This window comes from Triturus cristatus, chromosome 4_1, assembly GCF_964204655.1.
Source record: "Triturus cristatus chromosome 4_1, aTriCri1.1, whole genome shotgun sequence".
In the NCBI taxonomy this organism is placed as follows: domain Eukaryota; kingdom Metazoa; phylum Chordata; class Amphibia; order Caudata; family Salamandridae; genus Triturus; species Triturus cristatus.
Genome location: NC_140585.1, coordinates 803,108,179 through 803,126,946, shown reverse-complemented (window position 1 = coordinate 803,126,946; position 18,768 = coordinate 803,108,179). Strand labels below are relative to the sequence as shown.

The following is an 18,768-nucleotide window of genomic DNA, read 5'->3' as shown; positions in this document are numbered from 1 at the left end:
TAAAATTGAAGTCTTTTTTTGAAAATCAGCAACCTAGTGATCCCTTAACAGACACAAATGCTACAGGACTACGCCTAAAACCCACATTCACACCTCCACCCCACACTGTCCCAGCAGAATTACTTGCTTTTGAACAAGCAGTCTTTAATGACGTAGAATCCTTCGAGGAGGCAGATGTATTTAAAAATATGAGTGGTATCGAATTTGAGGCACTAAAATCCCTCCAGTCTAATTCCAAGATTGTCATAAAAGCAGCAGATAAGGGTGGTGGGGTGGTTATCCAGGACACTGCAGATTACGACACTGAGTGCAGACATCTCCTTAACGACCCAAAAAATTACACACCTTTACCAGCTGACCCCTTCACAGATTTGAGAACAACCATTGTCACTCGAGTTGAGGAAGCTGAAGCTAACGGACACCTAAGCCGACACAAAGCAGACTTCCTCACTAAAGGTGAGGGCACCATCCCCTACTTTTATACCCTACCCAAAACCCACAAGAACAGAACCCCCCGCCAGGTCGCCCAATTCTCTCGGGCATTGGTTTACTTTTGGAACTGCTCTCCAAATACTGTGACTTTTTTCTAAAACCCCTGATTCTGGCAAGTTCCACCTACCTTAAAGACACAAAGAGCCTTTTGACACTTCTCCAAGATGTTAGGGTGGACCAGGATTCCACCTTCCTGGTCTCCCTAGACATCGAGAGTCTGTACACCAGGATACCCCAGGACGACACCATTAGGGTTATCAGTGAAGCTTTAGAAGCCACTACTTGGGACTTCCAGACACCCAGACGTTTTATTGTCGAATGTGCCACCTTGGCCCTTAAGAGAAACTTTTTTGAATACAAAGGAAGCCTCTTCTTGCAAACCACAGGTACTTCAATGGGCAGTACTTTTGCTCCTAGTGTGGCTGGCCTTTATGTTTATGATTTTGAAAAGACATACATTTTGGCCACTAATAACCCTTTTGCGTCCTATATATCTTTCCGGAAAAGATATATAGATGACGTCCTATTGATCTGGCAAGGGCCCGAGGATCAACTTTTGGAATTCTTTGAATGGATCAATGGTTGTGACCCGAACCTGAAGTTCACTTATGCCTTTGACATGAACGAAATGATCTTCCTAGACCTGGTCATTACTAAATCAGAGAGCCAATTGATGACAAAAACTCACTATAAACCAACTGCAAAAAACAACCTCTTAGCCTTCTCCAGTTTCCACCCTAAACCGCTGAGAGAGAATCTTCCTTTTGGACAGTACCTCCGCCTAAGACGTAACTGCAGCAGGTTGGAAGATTTTCATTTACAAGCAGCGGGCCTGACCGAGAAGCTCCAAAAACGAGGCTACCCTGAGAAGATCCTCAGAAAAAGTTGCAAAAGGGCGAGGAACCAGCATAGAGAAGCTTTACTTGAAGAAATACCAAAACCTACGATGGACATTGCACTCACATGTGTCACCACGTACAGTACTGCATCAAATGCAGTAACAAGGTCAATCCGTAAACATTGGCGGATTTTGGAAATCAACAACGTCAAATGGGAAAAACCACTTTTTCTTTAAAAAAAGCAAGGAGCATCAAAGATGCCCTGGTCCATACGAGACTCAGGCCCGCATTGATTGACAACACTCCCTCTGTCCTCCTTTCGTGGGGCCTTCCAAAAGTAACAGGGCATTTCCCCTGTGGTTCTTGCAGTGTGTGCCACTTGACCACAACCTCGAAGACCCTTGATCTGGGAGCGCGCTAGGTGGCGCACACGAAGATGGCTGCCTCGCGGTGAGGCTCCTGGTGCTTGACCCCTCGCATCCGGCAATCATCCGCTTCCCGCCGTCCTAGCGGCGATCTGAGGGTCCCTACCTGCAGCGGGACCGGGGATCTACACTCGGTCCCACTTTGGGCTGCCTGCCTGCTCCCGGGCTCGAGTTCTGCCGCCCGTTGCTGCGCGGCCGAGAGGGAGACCCGGCTGACTGGTGCTGCCCCCGGCGTTGGATCCTGCGCGAGGCCGCGGCGCCACCGCGTGACTCGGGCCGCGAGGCTGACGGTGGCCAGCTGCCCATCACGGGATCCAGGGAGGGCCCCGGAATAGTCTGACGCTGCGGCTGGCCTGGCGTGGAGTCTCCACCGATCCGTGGGGCGCTGCTGGGGTCCTGCGTGGCCGGGAGGGCCTGGATCCGGCTGAGGCCTCTACTGGAGCTGACCGAAGGTGAGCGCTGCGGACCTGTGTGGCCGGCCCCAGTGGGCCTTGCCGGCCCTGGCTCCTGGCTCCTTCCCCTGCATCAACTGATGGCTGGCGCTGGAGGCGATTGAGTGGAGGCCTCGCTGGGGACGCGGACGTGCTCTCGCCGCGGGTGCCGGCTTCCACCGCGGGAGGGCCCCCCTCCGGCTGCCGGTCATTGGACCTTCCCCCCCCCCCGCCACCGCTGGTTGGACCCTGCTGCTGTTGGGCTTGGGGCGCCCTGCTTCCCCTCCCCCGCCTGGGGGGGTCCTGTTGGGGCCCGGGGCCCCGGGCCGGGAGCGCTGTCGGGCGACCCCGTGGGCCCGTTGTGGGTGCTGGACCCGGAGCAGGGACGGCGCGGACGGCGCCTGTGTGAGGGGGCCACGCCGGCCTGCAGAGTCCTCGGTGGACCCTGTGAGGGGACGACGACACCTCTTCTCCTTTGCGTTCCCTGTGTGGCCCGGTCGCTTGGACGCTGGGTGAGGCAGGTTGGCGATTCGATCTGCAGCGCCTGGACACCGGTGCGCGCTCCACGAGGGTAGCCATGGGCAAGGACAGGGGCGCCAAATCAGCGGCCGCGCCCCACCAGACCAAAATCGACCGCTTCACGACCTCTGACCCCCCGGGCACGGGCGGGGAGGTGGCACCGACTCCTGGCACGGACCTTGCCGCCATATTGCAGGCCATCACCGCCTCCCGTACGTCCCTTGAGGGGATGGTCGGGGAGGTGAAAGTGGACGTCGCACTACTGAGGCAGGACCTGCGCAATGCCACGGCTCGCATCACCGAGACGGAGTCCCGGATCTCGACAGCGGAGGACGACATTCGGCAGCTCCAAGACCAGGTTCGGGAGCTCACGACTCATTCTAAAGAGCTGCATCGGCGGGCGGAGGATGCCGAAAATCGGGCCCGCCGCAACAACCTTCGCCTGGTGGGATTTCCGGAGGGGGTGGAATCTGGCCGCTCCGATGACTTCCTGGAGAAATGGTTCAAATCTTGGATGCCGTCGGCCAGCTTGTCCGCCTGGTTTGTCATCGAGCGGGCGCATCGGTCGTTGGCCGCCAAGCCTCCTGTGGGGGCCCCCCCGCGCCCCTTCATCTTGTGGATCCTCAACTTTAGGGACAGAGACGCTATTCTGAAGGAGGCGCGGGTGCAGGCTCCCTTGTCCTTCAACAACCACAACATCATGGTATTCCCAGACTACACCCGGGAGGTCCAGGAGCAACGCCGTTCGTACGTGGAAGTGAAGCACAAGATGCGCTCCCTGGGCCTCAGCTACCAGCTTCAATTCCCGGCACGCCTCCGTGTTGTCTTCCAGAGTAAGACCCTGTTTTTTGACACCCCCCGGGCGGCCTGGACTTGGCTCACCGAAGAACGACCGCTGCGCCAGGCAGAGCGGGAATCACCGGCTCGGCGGCCTTCGGATCGGGAGGCGGCCGGGCCCCGGCGCCCGGGCCGCAGGAGGCGCACGCGGTCTTGGCGGCCCGGGGGGGGGGGGGCTGGCGGCTGGGCCTCGCTCCACAAGTGCATCGGGGAGAGGACTGCGGGACTCCTCCGCCTCCTCCGGGACGTCCTCCAGGGCGGCTGGGGGACCCGGGCGCCAGTCGGCCCGTCTGTTGGACCCGTCCCTGACCCCCCTTCCCGTGTCAGTGGACCTTTCTGATCTCTCCCGCAGCCCAGCGATCTGACTCTTCTCTGTCCTCTGTTTCGGCAGGGGGCCGGACGGCCTGGTCCCGCTGTTGGGGCCTCCACTACGGACCTGGACTCAGCGGCTTCCCGCTCATCTGTAGTGATCTAGGACCGGACTCTCGCATCCGCACATCTGGAGGGGTCCACCACGCTCTTGACACCCGAGCACATCGCTTGGGGCCTTGTAGTTGCTGTTACAGTTAGGGCGACAGATGCTTCAGTTCTCGAAGTATAGGGTGGGAAATGGGGGGGGGGGGGGGGGGGGTTGGGTTTGTTGGGGTTTTGTTTTGCTGGTTGCTCCTCTTGGGGCGGGTGTTTCCTCTAGTTTGGGTCTGGTTCCTCTTGCTCGTGTCACACGACAGTTCCCTGCGTGCGCTGGTCCAGAGCTTCGCACTGACATTCATATGCGCTCCACTCGCTCCCGCTCCCCGCCTGGCCTCCCTGGCTCCCTTTCGTCTGTCCTCTGCTCTCCCCGCGCTGCCTGGGCGACCCTCCTTCACTCCCTGCGCGTTGGCGCGGCCTCGGGTCCTCCTGACGCCGCCCCAGGTGCTCGATTCCGCGGCGTATCCCGCTCGTGGCTTCCATGGCTGACCTAGCCCCCGGGGCGCGGATGCGCATCATGTCTTGGAACGTGAACGGCCTGTTGGATAGGCTCAAGCGCACCACGGTCCTCAAATATGCTCACCGCATAGGGGCCGACGTGCTCCTTCTTCAGGAGACCCACCTTATCGGGGAAAAATGCCCCTTCCTGGCGCGCAATGGCTACGATCGGGTGTGGCATTCAGGGTTTGCTCGTGGCTCCCGCGGGGTGGCGATCCTGCTGCGCCGTTCCTTCCCCTTTGTCCTTACACGGGTGACCCACGACCCTCGGGGCACCGGGATTGCTATCTGCGGCACGCTCGATGGTAGGCCGCTTAGCTTCCTCTCGCTCTATGCACCGCCCTCGGGACTGGCGCAGGCTTTGTCCCACGCGGCCTCTCTGCTGGCGCTGCTCCCGGGGGGCATGGTAGTGCTTGGGGGGGATTTTAATGCCGTCATGGCCCCTCAGCTGGACTCCTCGGGACCGATCTCGGACTCTCGCGCGGCAGCTGGCGGGCTGGGCCGATGCTCAGGGCCTCTGCGACGCCTGGAGGCTCTGGCATCCTCAGATGCGTCATTACACTCACACGTCGGCCGCTCACCATTCCCACGCCCGCCTCGACATGATCTTTGTCCCCCCCACCGACTGCGGGGGCGTCCAGGACGTCCGCATTCTGCCCAGAGGGATTTCGGATCACTCGCCGGTCCTCCTGGGCCTGGGTCCTCCGCCGCATACGGCTCGTCCGGTGTGGCGGTTTAGCGCCTGGTTCCTCCAGGACAAGGCGCTGCGCAAGGCGGTGGGTACCGAACTCGTTCAATACTACTCCGCCAATGAGGGCTCGGTCTCATCGGCAAGTACTCTGTGGGAGGCCTGCAAGGCGACCATTAGAGGGGCGGCTAAGGCGCAAGTGGTGCGGCACCGCCAGTCGCGGCTGCAGCAGCTCACTGCCTGCGAGGCCCAGGCGCTCAGACTGGAACAGTCTCTCGCTGCAAACGATGACCCGGCGTCGGCCCGGCGGCTGCGGCTCCTTCGCCAGGAAATTAGCCAGCGGTCCCTTGATGCGGCCAGGCTCCTTTGGCAGTCCTCGGTGGCAAGGGTGTATGGCTGGGGTGACAAGAACGGTGCGCTGTTACATCGCCTGGCGACCTACCCCAGGGCGTCGTGTATCATCCCGGCGGTCACGGATTCCACGGGGGTGCTCCGGTCCTCCTCTGTGGAGATGGCAGCGGCTTTTGCCCAATTTTATTCTCAGCTCTACCGGGCCCGTGCACCGACTCTTTCCTTGGCCGCTTTACTCACGTCTGGGGGCGCACACCTCGCTCGGCTTCGGCCGGCCGAGTGGGAAAGCCTGGAGGTCCCCATCTCCCTTGAGGAGATTGGAGATTGGAGATGCCATTGGGCGTACGTCCGCGGGGAAGACGCCGGGACCCGACGGGTTCCCCCAGGAATTCTACGCCATATACAGAAACGCCCTTGTACCGCGGTTGTGCGCTCACTATGCGGAGGCGATTGAGAAGGGTTCCTTTCCCCCGGAGGCGGATATGGCCACGATTGTGGTCTTGCCTAAATCCACGCCACCGTCCACCGATAGGGCGGCCTACCGTCCCATTTCGCTTATTAACACGGACGTGAAGCTCTATGCGGCGATCCTGGCTCAACGGCTTAGGCCCTTGCTGTCGACCTTGGTCCACCCGGACCAATGTGGCTTCATGCCTGCTCGGGGCACCCGCCACTGTCTCCGCCGTCTCCATGTGGCCCTGGCCCACCGCCATCGGCTGTCCCCGTACCTCGCTCTCCTCCTCGCTGATTTCGAGAAGGCATTTGACTCAGTGGGATGGGCCTACCCATTTGAGGTCCTGACCTGCATGGGTTTTGGCCCCCGGTTCGTGGGGATGGTGCGAGTCCTATATGCCCATCCCCGGGCCAGGGTCTTGGTCAATGGAGTGCTATCGAGGCCATTTCGGATCGGCCGGGGGACGCGGCAGGGTTGCCCACTGTCGCCCCTTCTCTTTGCCCTTGTGATGGAACCCCTAGCCGCCCTGATTAGATCTGATCCCGTCCTTCGGGGCTGGGAGTGGCCTGGCCTGGAGGCCGGCAAAATCGCACTCTACGCGGACGACGTCCTGCTGTATCTGAGTGACCCGGCGCACTCCGGACCCCGTGGCCTCTCCATCCTGAGCCGTTTCAGCCGGGCGTCTGGTCTATCCCTCAACTCGCGGAAATCGGTGCTGGTCCCGCTGCACCCATCCAGGGAGTGTTTTGACTGGCAGGAGACCATCCCTCTCCGCCGGCTATCGTTCCAGTACCTGGGTATCTGGGTCTCCCTCCTCCCGGAGCTGAGCTGGGCACTCAATGTCACCCCCCTGGTGAAGAAAGCCAAGGCGGACTTGGTGCGTTGGCACCAGTTGCCTCTCAATCCGCTAGGGAGAGTGGCCCTCTATAAAATGATGATTCTTCCCCGGTTTCTCTATGTGCTGCAAAACACCCCCCTCTCCTTTCCGCGCCCTTGGTTCCGCGAGTTGGACGCGATGGTGACGAGATTCCTCTGGGGCAGCGGGAGGCACCGGCTGGCATTATCGACGTGCCGCATACCCACCTTTGATGTGGGCCTGGGCATGTCTGACCTCTATCTTTATTATCTTGCCACTCGCCTGCTGGTCGTACATGACTGGTTTGGGGGGGGGTTGGTCTGACCCAGCCTATAGGGTGGAACTCGGTGAGTTGGGCTTCTCCGGTATCCAGGATCGTGTGTATGGCGCGTCCGTCCCCGCCTCTTGCCCGGATATCACCAGGGCCGTATTCTTGTCCTGGCGAGCGGCGCTCCGTCATACCCACTGGACGGGGAGGCTGACCCAGGTCACGCCCCTGTGGCACGGGACATGGCTGCGTGAGGTCGCGGCGCTGGGAGGGTTTCGATCGTGGGACTCAATTGGCATTTCCCAGCTGGGGGACGTCTGGCGGGGCGGGCGAATGTGTTCCTTTTCAGAGCTGCAGGCGCGCTTCTCCCTCCACTCCTCCCAATTCTTTAGATACCTCCAGCTGCGCCATGCTATACGCACCCACACCCCGCTGGACATCCGGCTGCCGGACCACAGCCCCCCGGAGGCTCACGTTATGCTGGGCAACTTGGGGAGGGGGAGCGTTTCTAGGATTTACCGCTCCCTCGTCAACTGCACCCCTACGTCCCTTGAGGGCCTTAAGGAGCGCTGGGAGGGCTGTGTGGGTCCCCTGGACGAGGCCGACTGGCGGGACGCCCTTATGGCCCCCCCGCTTGGTGACGGCCTCAGCTCGGCTACGGCTTGTCCAAATTTATTACTTGCACACTGCTTATCTCACGCCGGCCCGCCTACACGGCGCGGGCGTCTCCGGAGATGCGGCTTGCCCCCGCTGTGGCTCCGAGCCGGCTGATTTTCTTCATGTGGTGTGGTCCTGCCCGGAGCTGGAGGGGTTCTGGAGGGGCATTGAGTCCGAGCTTACGGAGGTCCTGGGGTGGGAGGTGCCGCATGAACCTAGACATTCCCTAATGGGCATCACGGATGGATTGGATGGCACGCGCTCAGAACACCTGTTCCTCATGACGGCCTTGATGGTGGCTAAACGAGACATTGCAGCGGCATGGAAGCAGCCACAGCCGCCAACCGTAGCTAAATGGGGCGCCGGGGTGGACTGGTGTGCGGCGCAGGAGCGGACTCTCTATCAGGCACGCGGCTGTCCCAAGAAATACCGGAAGGTGTGGGGGAAATGGCTAGGCAATATACCTTAGCGGAGTGGATTGGGGGGGGTGGGGGGGGGGACGGTTTTGGGAGAGGGTGGAAATGTGATGCGTGGTGGGGACTTGGAGGGCCAGACGTTTTTTTGTTGTACTGCTAAAAACAATAAAAACTTGTTTATCAAAAAAAAGACCCTTGATCTGGAACCCGGAAAATTCTGGGTACAACGCGCACATACCAACTGCAACTCGTCCAATTTGGTCGATCTCTTAACTTGTCCCTGTGGCACCAGATATGTAGGTATGACTACCCGTAAAATTAAGCAGCGGATCGTGGAACACCGGAGCAACATCCGTTGCAGAAAGAACATAACCAAACTGACCGACCATTTTGCACAAATGAACCATACTGTGAACGACCTCCAATGGACTGTGATAGAACAAATCACAGCGTAACAGGTCAACCAGTGTTCTTTTCGAGAAGGAACAAAGATGGATTTATCGTCTTTCCACTAACATACAGGGTTTTAATGACAACATCCCCTGGGGCTCTGTCCTAAGACGCTAGACTCACTTTTACTCAGCCATTTCCACTCATTGCCTGGGATATTCAATCCCCCCACCCACTTTATGTCATACACGACCCTTAGCCGACTTAAAGTATGGGCATTGTTTTATTTTGAATAGTTCAGCTCACGTTCCAATGCCTTTGTATTCAATCTCTATATTTCTTCTGATTGAGCACATTGGCGATAATCCTTTTCTTCAGCCTGCATACATGGAGAAACGTGCACGTGACATCGCACGCCCCCCCCCCTTGCCTTTTTTTTCCAACCCGTACATTTGCAACAAAAGTCTTCATAAATTAATGGATATACATCAGTGTTGCTTAAAACATATATTTTTTATTTCACACACTGTCCGAAACCTATTTTCTCTAGCCGCACACTCCCCGCAGCGGTCCTACGTCACCACGTTGAGGAGACTTACTCATCCTTTTTCCGCACGCTGACCGTGACTTTAGCATTCTAGTGATTTAGCCTCTGAAGCGGCTCCGCGCCATCGCGTCAGCGTGCCTACACGCACACTCCCCCGCAGTACCAGTCCACTTCCTATATGATACCTTCCCCGTAGAAAGCTCGTCAATCTCAGAGTCCTATGGAGGGTAAAGACAGGTACCGAGTGGGCGGAAGACTTTGATGAAGTAAGTGCCTCCGTCTAGTTCACTCCCACGGCTATAGCGGTAACTATTACCTTGCTCTAATGCCTTTCCGTTTTTTTCCCTCTTGTGTACACAGTGTGTGACTACAAGTCCCGCCCCCCACCAGGACTCATGCCGTGAGGTGTACTAGTACTTCACGTAAGCCCCCAAGTAGCGTTTCCTTTTAACACAGTCTGTTTTATGTATGACAAGCCCTGCTTTTTCCTCGTTCTGCGCCAAGTCTACTTTCGCTGGTTCTACTCAGTTTACTTTACTGAGTTTCTGCTGACAGCATGTGTCAATCATTTTGTCTCAAATTCTGAACTGATAATATTACGATTGATTTCTACTGATATTTCAATGCATTTTGTTATCTCTTCTGCATATACCTGCGAGAGTGTTATTCTTTGGGATGTGCTGTCGAAGTACTAATATAACTTTATACAGTGACACTACGAATCACTGTAGCCTAGCAGAATCGTACCACTGTTTATGTGAGAGCACAGTATATGGTATGCATGCGACCTTTTGGAGTATACACCAACGATTGAGGCATGCTTCTTGACCATCATTTGTGTTGTGAATTGTTATGTTCGACTATCTCCTTTTCTTTGTCTCAACAGATATTAAAGCTTTCAGAAGTCCTGAATGCCATTTAGAACCGTGAGTTAAAACGGTCCCAGACTCCACAGGTTAGGGTTTGGCTTAGCGTGCGTACACCACCGTGGTAGTCCCCCCCCAGGTCCTGACGAATGGTTCGTCCAACACTTTTAGAAGCAGAAAAATGTTGACCTCTTTTCACTCAATCTAGGATGCAACTGGTCTATTATAACTAGGTTTTATGCATCCAACACTTTCTTTTAACTGTGTCCAGTTTTCCACCATTAAAATCGTTTCTGGATAAAATTGTGACACCTTTTTAAACTTCACATTTCACACTACCACCTCTTTTTGCACTGTCTCCCCCAAAAAAATAGCTCCGCTGTAGTTCAGGCATCGCAGTACACCGGAGAGGCATTCGGCCTCTCTGGTGGGAACCCAATGATGAAGCATGTCACCAACTAGGTTGGCGAGTGAGGGTTCTTTTAAAACACAGTGAGCACTTTTTTATGCTAGTTCATTCTGAATTCAGGATTCACTCTTGTTGTTTGATTGGAGCCACTCTTAATCCCAGGGGGATTAAGAGTGGCTCCAGTAACTTCCCTCCCTCTCTTGTTGTTGATTTATAGAATCTGGGTGAAACAGTTCTTCTGTGGGAGGCAGATCCTTCGGTGCCGACGGTGTTGGTGCCGTAGGTTTTTTCGGCGCCGACTCGGTTGCGGTTCTGGGTTTGGAACCGTTCAATTTTGCAGTGTCTTTGGCCGATGGAACCTATTTTCTCAGTTCCGAGGTCTTTTTCGGCTTCGAAGCATTGCAGTCGGGGCCCTTTGGTGGCAGTTTTTTGGTCGGCTACGAATGTGTTGGTGTCGAGGAGCCGGTGCTAGTGTTCGACGCAGAGTGCTTAGATGTCGAAGCAGCAGTCGGCGTGGATGAGGAAGAGGATGACTTATTTTTCAGTGCCTGTGTATGTTTTTCAGGACCGAGGGTAGGCTGACTCGAGCCCGAGTCACCTAAAGGCTTAGTAGGCTTCTTTACCGGGCCCGAAGGCGGGGCATGGGAAGCAGTCTCTCGGTGTGCACCTGGGCTCGAAGGCGAAGGTGTGACCGAAGCCTTTTTTGATGGTGTCGAGCTGGGGTTGGGGTCGACATCTGTACTCACGGCCCTCTGTGCTGGGGTGATGTCCTCAACATCGGAGTCATCTGCTTCGGAGGCACTGATGAGGCCTTCTTCGACCCACCCCTGCTCTGGCACATCGACGCCTTCTTGGAAGATGTCGTCGGGGATCGAAGATGCCGAGCGAGCTATTGTTCTTCTAGCTTGTCGGTTCCGGATCGTCTTCTTGGAGCGGAAGAAGGCGCAAGCTGGACAGTCTCTGGCCTCGTGCTCTGGTGAGAGGAGGAGGTTGCACAGCTCATGCAGGTCGGTGTGGGGAAACTTCGACCCACATCGAGGACACTTTTTGAATGGCGTCCTTTCCATGAGCCAGAAGATGAGGTCCAGGTAGGCCCGAAGGCCTCCGTCGACGACCGGAATCGAAGACTTCGAAGTTGTTTAGAGTAGCATGGATTGGGAAAACGCGATCGAGACAATACCGTCGAAAAGGGAAGGATTGGGCCTGGAAAGAGAAAACCGTTAACGGTTCCGAACTGGAGAGCGAGAAACACATCCGAGCCCGATGGCGGAAAAAACAATCTGAGGATGGAGCCGATGCCCATGCGCACTATGATCCGAAGGAGGAGTCACCTACCTCGTGACTTCCAAAGACTTTCCAAGACAAATCTATGCGTAGTGTGTAATCTGCAGCTCATATGCCTCGAACATAATGTTTTGGTCGCGCAAAAAAAGTTAATTTTGCCATGTCAAATTGGCAATTTAAAGATGCCTGAATAGGCTGCATTTGCAGTCAGAGAGTATCATTTTCATTGTGTCACTGTAGTGGTGGCACAATTAAGTGCTTCAGCCCACTAGTGAAATTTAATTTACTAGGCCTTGGCACCTCTTGTACCATATCCTATCTTGTACCATATCCTAGGGGTTTATAAGTAAGTTAAACCAGCGAGGGACTATTTTACATTTCGAACATACTCTGAATCATCACAGATTAACTTCTTTATATAACAGATGCATAGTATATATAAAACAACCATTTCTTGTTTTGGTTTTATCAATGCAGCAAGCTTTTTAAAATGCAAGACAGCGCTATTGGCTTTGCCAATGGTTGTTCTGAATTTCATTCATTTTAAGGGTGTGGCAACAGTGCATATCAAAAATGTGAAAAGGACTAAATCTTCACCGCAAGAAAATGTTAGTTAATTCAGAGATTCAAACACCCTTGAGTTACCATTATTAAAAATAAGGCATTCTGTGTGCAGGTCGTAGTTAAAAAAAAAAAAACACCAATTCACCTTAAAAAAGATATGTAAACTATAAAATGCAAAACGCATCAAGAAATATGCCATACATACCAATACTGTTTGCGCATCCGACAAGTCAAAGGTTGGTTTCAACGGTGCTAAAAAGCATGCTGGAACAATGTTTTTGTAGATAAAATCGGCAAATCCTGGGGGTCCATCTTTGCCACCTGAGGGAAGAAAAAATGTTGTATTCATGCAGAGATCTGCAAAAGTGCTTAAAATTGTAAAGCTCCCAATATGAACACCATTTTCTGTATAATGGGCAGTACTGCTATTATATTATTGTGTTGCCATCATGAAAGAACACAGAAAGGTAGCACTTGAAACAGCGACTCACATCAGGTAACTGGTTGCAAAAGTCCTTTTTCATTTTCTTTGACGCGTGCAAAACAGTGCAAAAAGAGAGACAAAAAACGACCTACAGGTTTCGGCCACAGCCGTCGTCTGGGTATGTATACATACACACGCACATATATATATATATACATATTCACTGAAAAAACCATAGGTTTCACACATGTTATAGTTAGCGGAAATTTTAATCATAAAAAACCATTGAAATTCCCCCGTTATAGTTAGTGCAGGCAACTATAACTCACGCGACCGCAATCCTCTGCTGATGACCTATGTGTCTTTATGAAAAAAAAATATTTGTAATATATGTATAGCTAAAATTTAATGGAAGAAGACATGGGCAAATAAGTGTCTAAATACAGTATTAGCATCAGCAGAGGATTGCGGTCGCGTGAGTTATAGTTGCCTGCACTAACTATAACGGGGGAATTTCAATGGTTTTTTATGATAAAAATTTCCGCTAACTATAACATGTGTGAAACCTATGGTTTTTTCAGTGAATTTGCAAGGTTTTTTAAATGCTAATTCCTAACTATAACGTGTGTGAAACCTATGGTTTTTTCAGTGAATTTGTACGGTTTTTTAAATGCTAAGTTACTTTACGCCATTCGTGGCGTGCACGCCCAGTTAACGCAGGTCATTCCGTGCGCGCACAGTGCGCTTCGCGCACCGCGCGCCCACTTTACGCAGTTAGTGCCGTGCGCGCACGGTGGTCAGGCGGTGCGCTGCGCGCACCGCGTGCCCACGTTACGCGGGATGGGCCATGTACGCACGATGCGCTTCGCGCACCGTGCGCACATGGAGGACATATTATGCGCTTCGTTGTGAAAGGTAATCATTTATATTTTCAATAAAATTGAATTTTTGTCCTTGGGGGTTCTTTGGGGACACCATCATCAATGCTAGGTGGTTAGGAACTGAATACATTGCCCCTTTAGATGTTTTTTGCCTTTGTTTTTGCTGCCTCACTCAGAGTGCGAGAGAGAAAATGGCGGCCGCCGCTTCCTGGTTTCGACCGATTCGAATGTTTACTTAGATCTAACAGCCAATCAGAATCGCGCTCGCGCACGGCACCGTACGCGTACGGTAAGCTTACCGTAAGCGCACGGTAAGCGCACCGTAAGCTGCCACAGATATATATATTGATTTAAATGCTATTTTCTCAGGATCTACTGAACAGATTTACAACAAACCTACAAAAGGCACTTCATTGACCTGAGGACTACCTCTCTGCCAAATTTCAAGTAACTCTGTTCAGCCGTTCGGGCTGTAGCTGTGTCTAAAGGTCCTATGGAAAAATGCATGGGAAAAACGCGTTTTGGGACCCCCCTTTTTTCTCAGCCCCCGCTTGACGAATCCGCCAGAGACTTTCAGGGTAGGAGCGGAGCGTAGCGCCCCACCTATTTTGAAAATTTTGCGAGGATTCGTCGACCGGCGCCAAAGTTATTCCAAATAGAATGTTGCGGATTTCCTATGGAAACAGGGTCCTAACTATAACTATCTACTGGCGACCGCCAGTAGATAATATATATACACACACACACACACACACACATATATATATATATATATATCGAATCCTCCTTCCGAAGCACCAGCCGGTACTCCCAAAAGACACGGACACTCAAATGCTGGTTCAGATTTTCATGCTCGATTTATTTTAAACAAAGGATAGGTTCAGACGCGTTTCGACCGACACAGCGGTCTTGATCACATATATATATATATACACACATATACATACATACGAGAGAGAGAGGGAAAGAGAGAGAGAGAAAGAGAGAGAGAGAAAGAGAGAGAGAGCGAGCGCAAACAATGATCAACATTTGCATGCAGGTTTCATCAAATAACGAAGGGAAACCTTTTTATACTAATCCTATTACAGTGACAGCCTATGACTTCCTCCACAATGAACTCTTTGCTTATGTGTATGTCTATACTTGCAGGAGTTGAGCCTCTCTCAATCCTAGGTGAACTTCCTAGAGTACGTTTTAACTTGTCACTGTCATACAGTATTCCCAAGCTGCTTATCTCTGCATCCACTGATCGGGTCTCTTATTAATCAGTGGATTTCCAATAGCATTCTCTGGTTGTCTACCATGCTTCTGCGGGTTTGGCCACTGTTGCACCCGGATGGTGCCGATACAGTATTCTTTGGCTGCTTATCACTTCATCTGAGAGTTGGCTGAGTCATTCCACTGATGGCCATAGAGCATTATCAGGTTGCTAACAGTACTCCCAGGGTTTGGGCCCCTCTCTCCTGGCTAGACAACATAATGTATTAGTTGTGGACCCACTGATCCACATCTAAGATATGAACACTTCATGCTTAAATGCAGCGTACACTGCTGCAACATGTTTAGAGCCGGTTTCCAAACTTCGTATACCTCAACCAATACCCCCATACAGGTAAATCTACATTCAACATCTTTTTCAAACATGCAGTAAGAGAGCACTACCAGGAGCCTAAGACAAATACAAGAACTTTTTGACTCCACTCAGGGGAATGTAATTTTATTCAACATAACTCAAACAAATGATAGCATACTTGTGAAATATACACGTTTTAACAAAAAAATATATGACATATCTAAAGGCAAATTTTTCTTTTTATATAAATAACTGGGCAATATATTTCGCATTTTTAAAAAACTTAAGATGAGAAAATATTCTTAACCTCATTTTTGATTTAAAAAAAAATTTAAATAGAACTCAAGGATAAAAAATGGGCAGATAAACAGAGGCACCACACTTCCCCAATAAGGCAGGTATATTGTTCCAGCACTCCAGAATGCAATAGAGAGGCCAATATTGAAGACACCCATACTGGAGAACTAGATTTCCAGTTAAGAAAAGTCTGTTAAAAAACACATTGCCAGTAATCAATAAAGAACATTAGATAAAGGATGTCTCAGTGAGCTAAATTATTTAATCATCGAGAAGCCAGGATATGGACACCAGCAACATAACTGATCAGTAAAATAACAAGTAAACAATACTCTTTCCTGAAATAAATTAAAGGATAAGTGTCTATCTGGTATCTAGAATGCCAGGAGTTCGAGAAAAAACAAAGACTGAGGAGAGCTCTCTTTCCTAAGCTTTAAACCAGATATCCTCTTAATAAAAGAGGCTTCTTAAGCTGGTTTACTCAGACAGAGCTGGATAATATATAACAGGAAGTACTGCTAGACTACCCATGAGATCAAAATTGGAAGCTCTGACTCTAGAAATTTTATTTTTCCCAAGGGACACATCTTGTGGGCATGTTTTTATATAGCTATTAATGAAGCGGTTAAAATCTTTACTTTTCTTTTGCACAAAACACAAACATTGTGGACAAGTGTTTAACAGCTAATCCTGAGGTAGTTAGAAGCGTGCCTCTCTAGCTCAGCACAGGGGCTCCTGTCTCGATTTTTTAATAGAAGGTGATGGCCCCAAAATGCTCCATTGGAGAGACCACCAGGGAACTATGAGAAGAAATGTTAATTTGGATACTTCTTTTTGTAATCTGCAGTGCCACTATTGTTCAATCTATGTATAACACAAAAATGCATAAACAATGTACTTCTCAAGGGAGGCTCATCTTTGAAATTAGTTTCATAGTGTGCACTTTGTGTTCTTTGCAGTAGGTTTAGCTTTATCTTGAAACATTCCGCCTATGAGACCCTGGCTTTTAATGAGATTCTTGCATTTAGCAAATGATCTGCACAGAGCCCATGCTTTTACCTTTTCTGTCTCTAGAAAGTTTAATGTTGCTGTCAACTGTGGGTAATAAAGCACAAGTTACTACTTGAGTAACAATATATCTGTAAGAGACATTAGTTAGTGATAGATTCCTAACCTTAGAATATCCCCAGGCGTCATACTGGATCCGGAAAGTTTTGCTAGCAGTACCCCTGCGCATCAGTAGGTGGCGTCCTGCGGCTCCGTGTCCGAGGCTGGCTTCGTAACGATGACGTCACGGAGACTACTTAGGCGCCACCCATGCGCGCTGACGTCAGTTCTGTACACGACATTCTGCACCAGGAACGCAGAGCCAAGCAAGAAACTGACCACTGGTGCCATGAAACTAGGGCCCTGAAAGGGGGATGACCTTAACCCTAGAATCAGTTTGCAGAACGGGGAGGATGGGTGGGGCTGTAAGGAATCTATCACTAACTAATGTCTCTTACAGATATATCGTTACACAAGTAGTAACTTGTGCATCCGAAAAGAGACGTTAGTGATAGATTCCTTACCTTAGAATAGATACCCCAGCAATACCAACCCCAGGGGTGGGTCTGTGAACAGATTACACCAGAAAGTCACGGAGAACAGAATGGCCAAAGAAGCCGTCTCTCCGGACTTGACTGTCACGGCAGTAATGCTTGGTAAACGTGGGACGCTGCGTCCCAAGGCAGTAGTGGCTGCAGTTGTCCTGGTCGAATGGGCACGCAGCCCCACAGGAGGCTCCTTCGCGCGATGGTCCGTTTGTGCACAGCCCGACCTTTTTTGGCACCCGCGTAGCCAAGAAAGAGCTGGTCATCTACCCTGAACTGCTGCGTACGCTTCAGATAGAATGCGAGCGCACGTTTTGGGTCCAGACGGTGAAGCCTCTCCTCCTCCCTTGACGGAGGCAGAAAGAAGGTGGGCAAAGTGATGGTCTGCCCGATGTGAAAGGGCGTGACATCCTTTGGCAAATAAGAAGGACGGGTCCTTAAAACCACCTTGTCTGGATGAACAGAAAGGAAAGGAGGCTTGGAAGAAAAAGCCTGGAGCTCACTCACTCGTCTGGCAGAGGTGATAGCTACCAGGAAAGTCGTCTTGAGAGTGAGAAGACGCAAAGGACAATTATGAAGGGGCTCGAAGGGAGCGCACATCAGATATGTCAAGACAAGGTTTAAGTCCCATTGAGGCATTATGAACGGCACGGGAGGAAACGTGTGTAATGCCTTTCAGGAAACGGTTAACAACCAGGGACTTAAAAAGAGAAGGCTGATCTGGAAGCCGTAGAAAGGCAGAGATGGCCGAAAGATAACCATTGATAGTGCCCAGAGCTGGGCCAAAGAAAGAGGGAACAGAAGGACTTCAGAAAGAGGGGCAGAAAGGGGATCCACAGCCTTTGCTGTGAACCATGCCACAAACTTGTTCCACCTGCAGGCGTATACCGTTTTAGTGGAGGGACGCCTGGCTGCCAGAATGACATCACAGACTTCGGGAGGAATATCGAAAGCTGTCAACTGTCGCCGCTCAATCTCCGTCCCTTGCTGCTGCGACAGAAGATCCTCCCGAAGATGCAGTCGGGTCGGGGGATCGTTCGCCATGCTGAGTAGCTCGGGATACCAGTATCTTCGTGCCCAATCTGCAGCCACAAGGATGACTTGGGCCCTGTCGCGCCGAATCTTCTTCAGCACTCTGGGCAGAAGTGGTATAGGCGGAAAGGCGCACAATAGTACGTAACTTCACTTGCGACGAAAAGCGTCGCCGAGCGAGTGCCCCCTTGGAAATTCAAACACGCAGAACTGATGACATTGGGCGTTCTCTTCGGTGGCGTATAGATCTAACCAAGGCTCTCCACACTGCTGAAAGAGACCTTGCACCACGTCTGAGTGCAGACGCCATTCGTGATCCATCAAGCACCGGCGGATGAGTTCGTCCACCCTGGCGTTCAGAGAACCGGCCAGGTGTTGAACCACCAAGGTAATGCCTTGATGTTCCAGCCATGTCCAGAGGCGCAGAGCCTCCTGACATAGGGTCCATGACCCCACCCCGCCCTGTTTGTTGCAATACCACATGGCGGTGGTGTTGTCCGTGAACACCTGCACCACACTGCCCCAGACAGAGGGAAGGAATGCCTTCAGTGCAAGCCGGATCGCCCGAAGCTCCAACAGATTGATATGGAGCCGGAACTCCGCTGGAGACCAGAGTCCTCTGATCTCCGCCTCTCCCAAGTGGCCTCCCCATCCCAGGAGGGACGCATCCGTCACCACTGTGTGCTCCGGTTGGGAAGGGAGAGGTATTT

General features: G+C 52.1%; 1 protein-coding gene across 2 annotated transcripts in view; it reads right to left on the bottom strand.

Annotated features, from left to right (window-relative positions):
* XPOT (exportin for tRNA) overlaps positions 1 to 18,768 on the bottom strand; it is a 464,061-nt gene that overhangs the window by 66,431 nt on the left and 378,862 nt on the right. For both annotated transcript variants that reach the window (XM_085653409.1, XM_085653408.1), the window contains one exon: positions 12,465 to 12,580. In XM_085653409.1, coding sequence (XP_085509535.1) covers positions 12,465 to 12,580 — 116 coding nt within the window. The remainder of the gene's footprint in view (positions 1 to 12,464; positions 12,581 to 18,768) is intronic.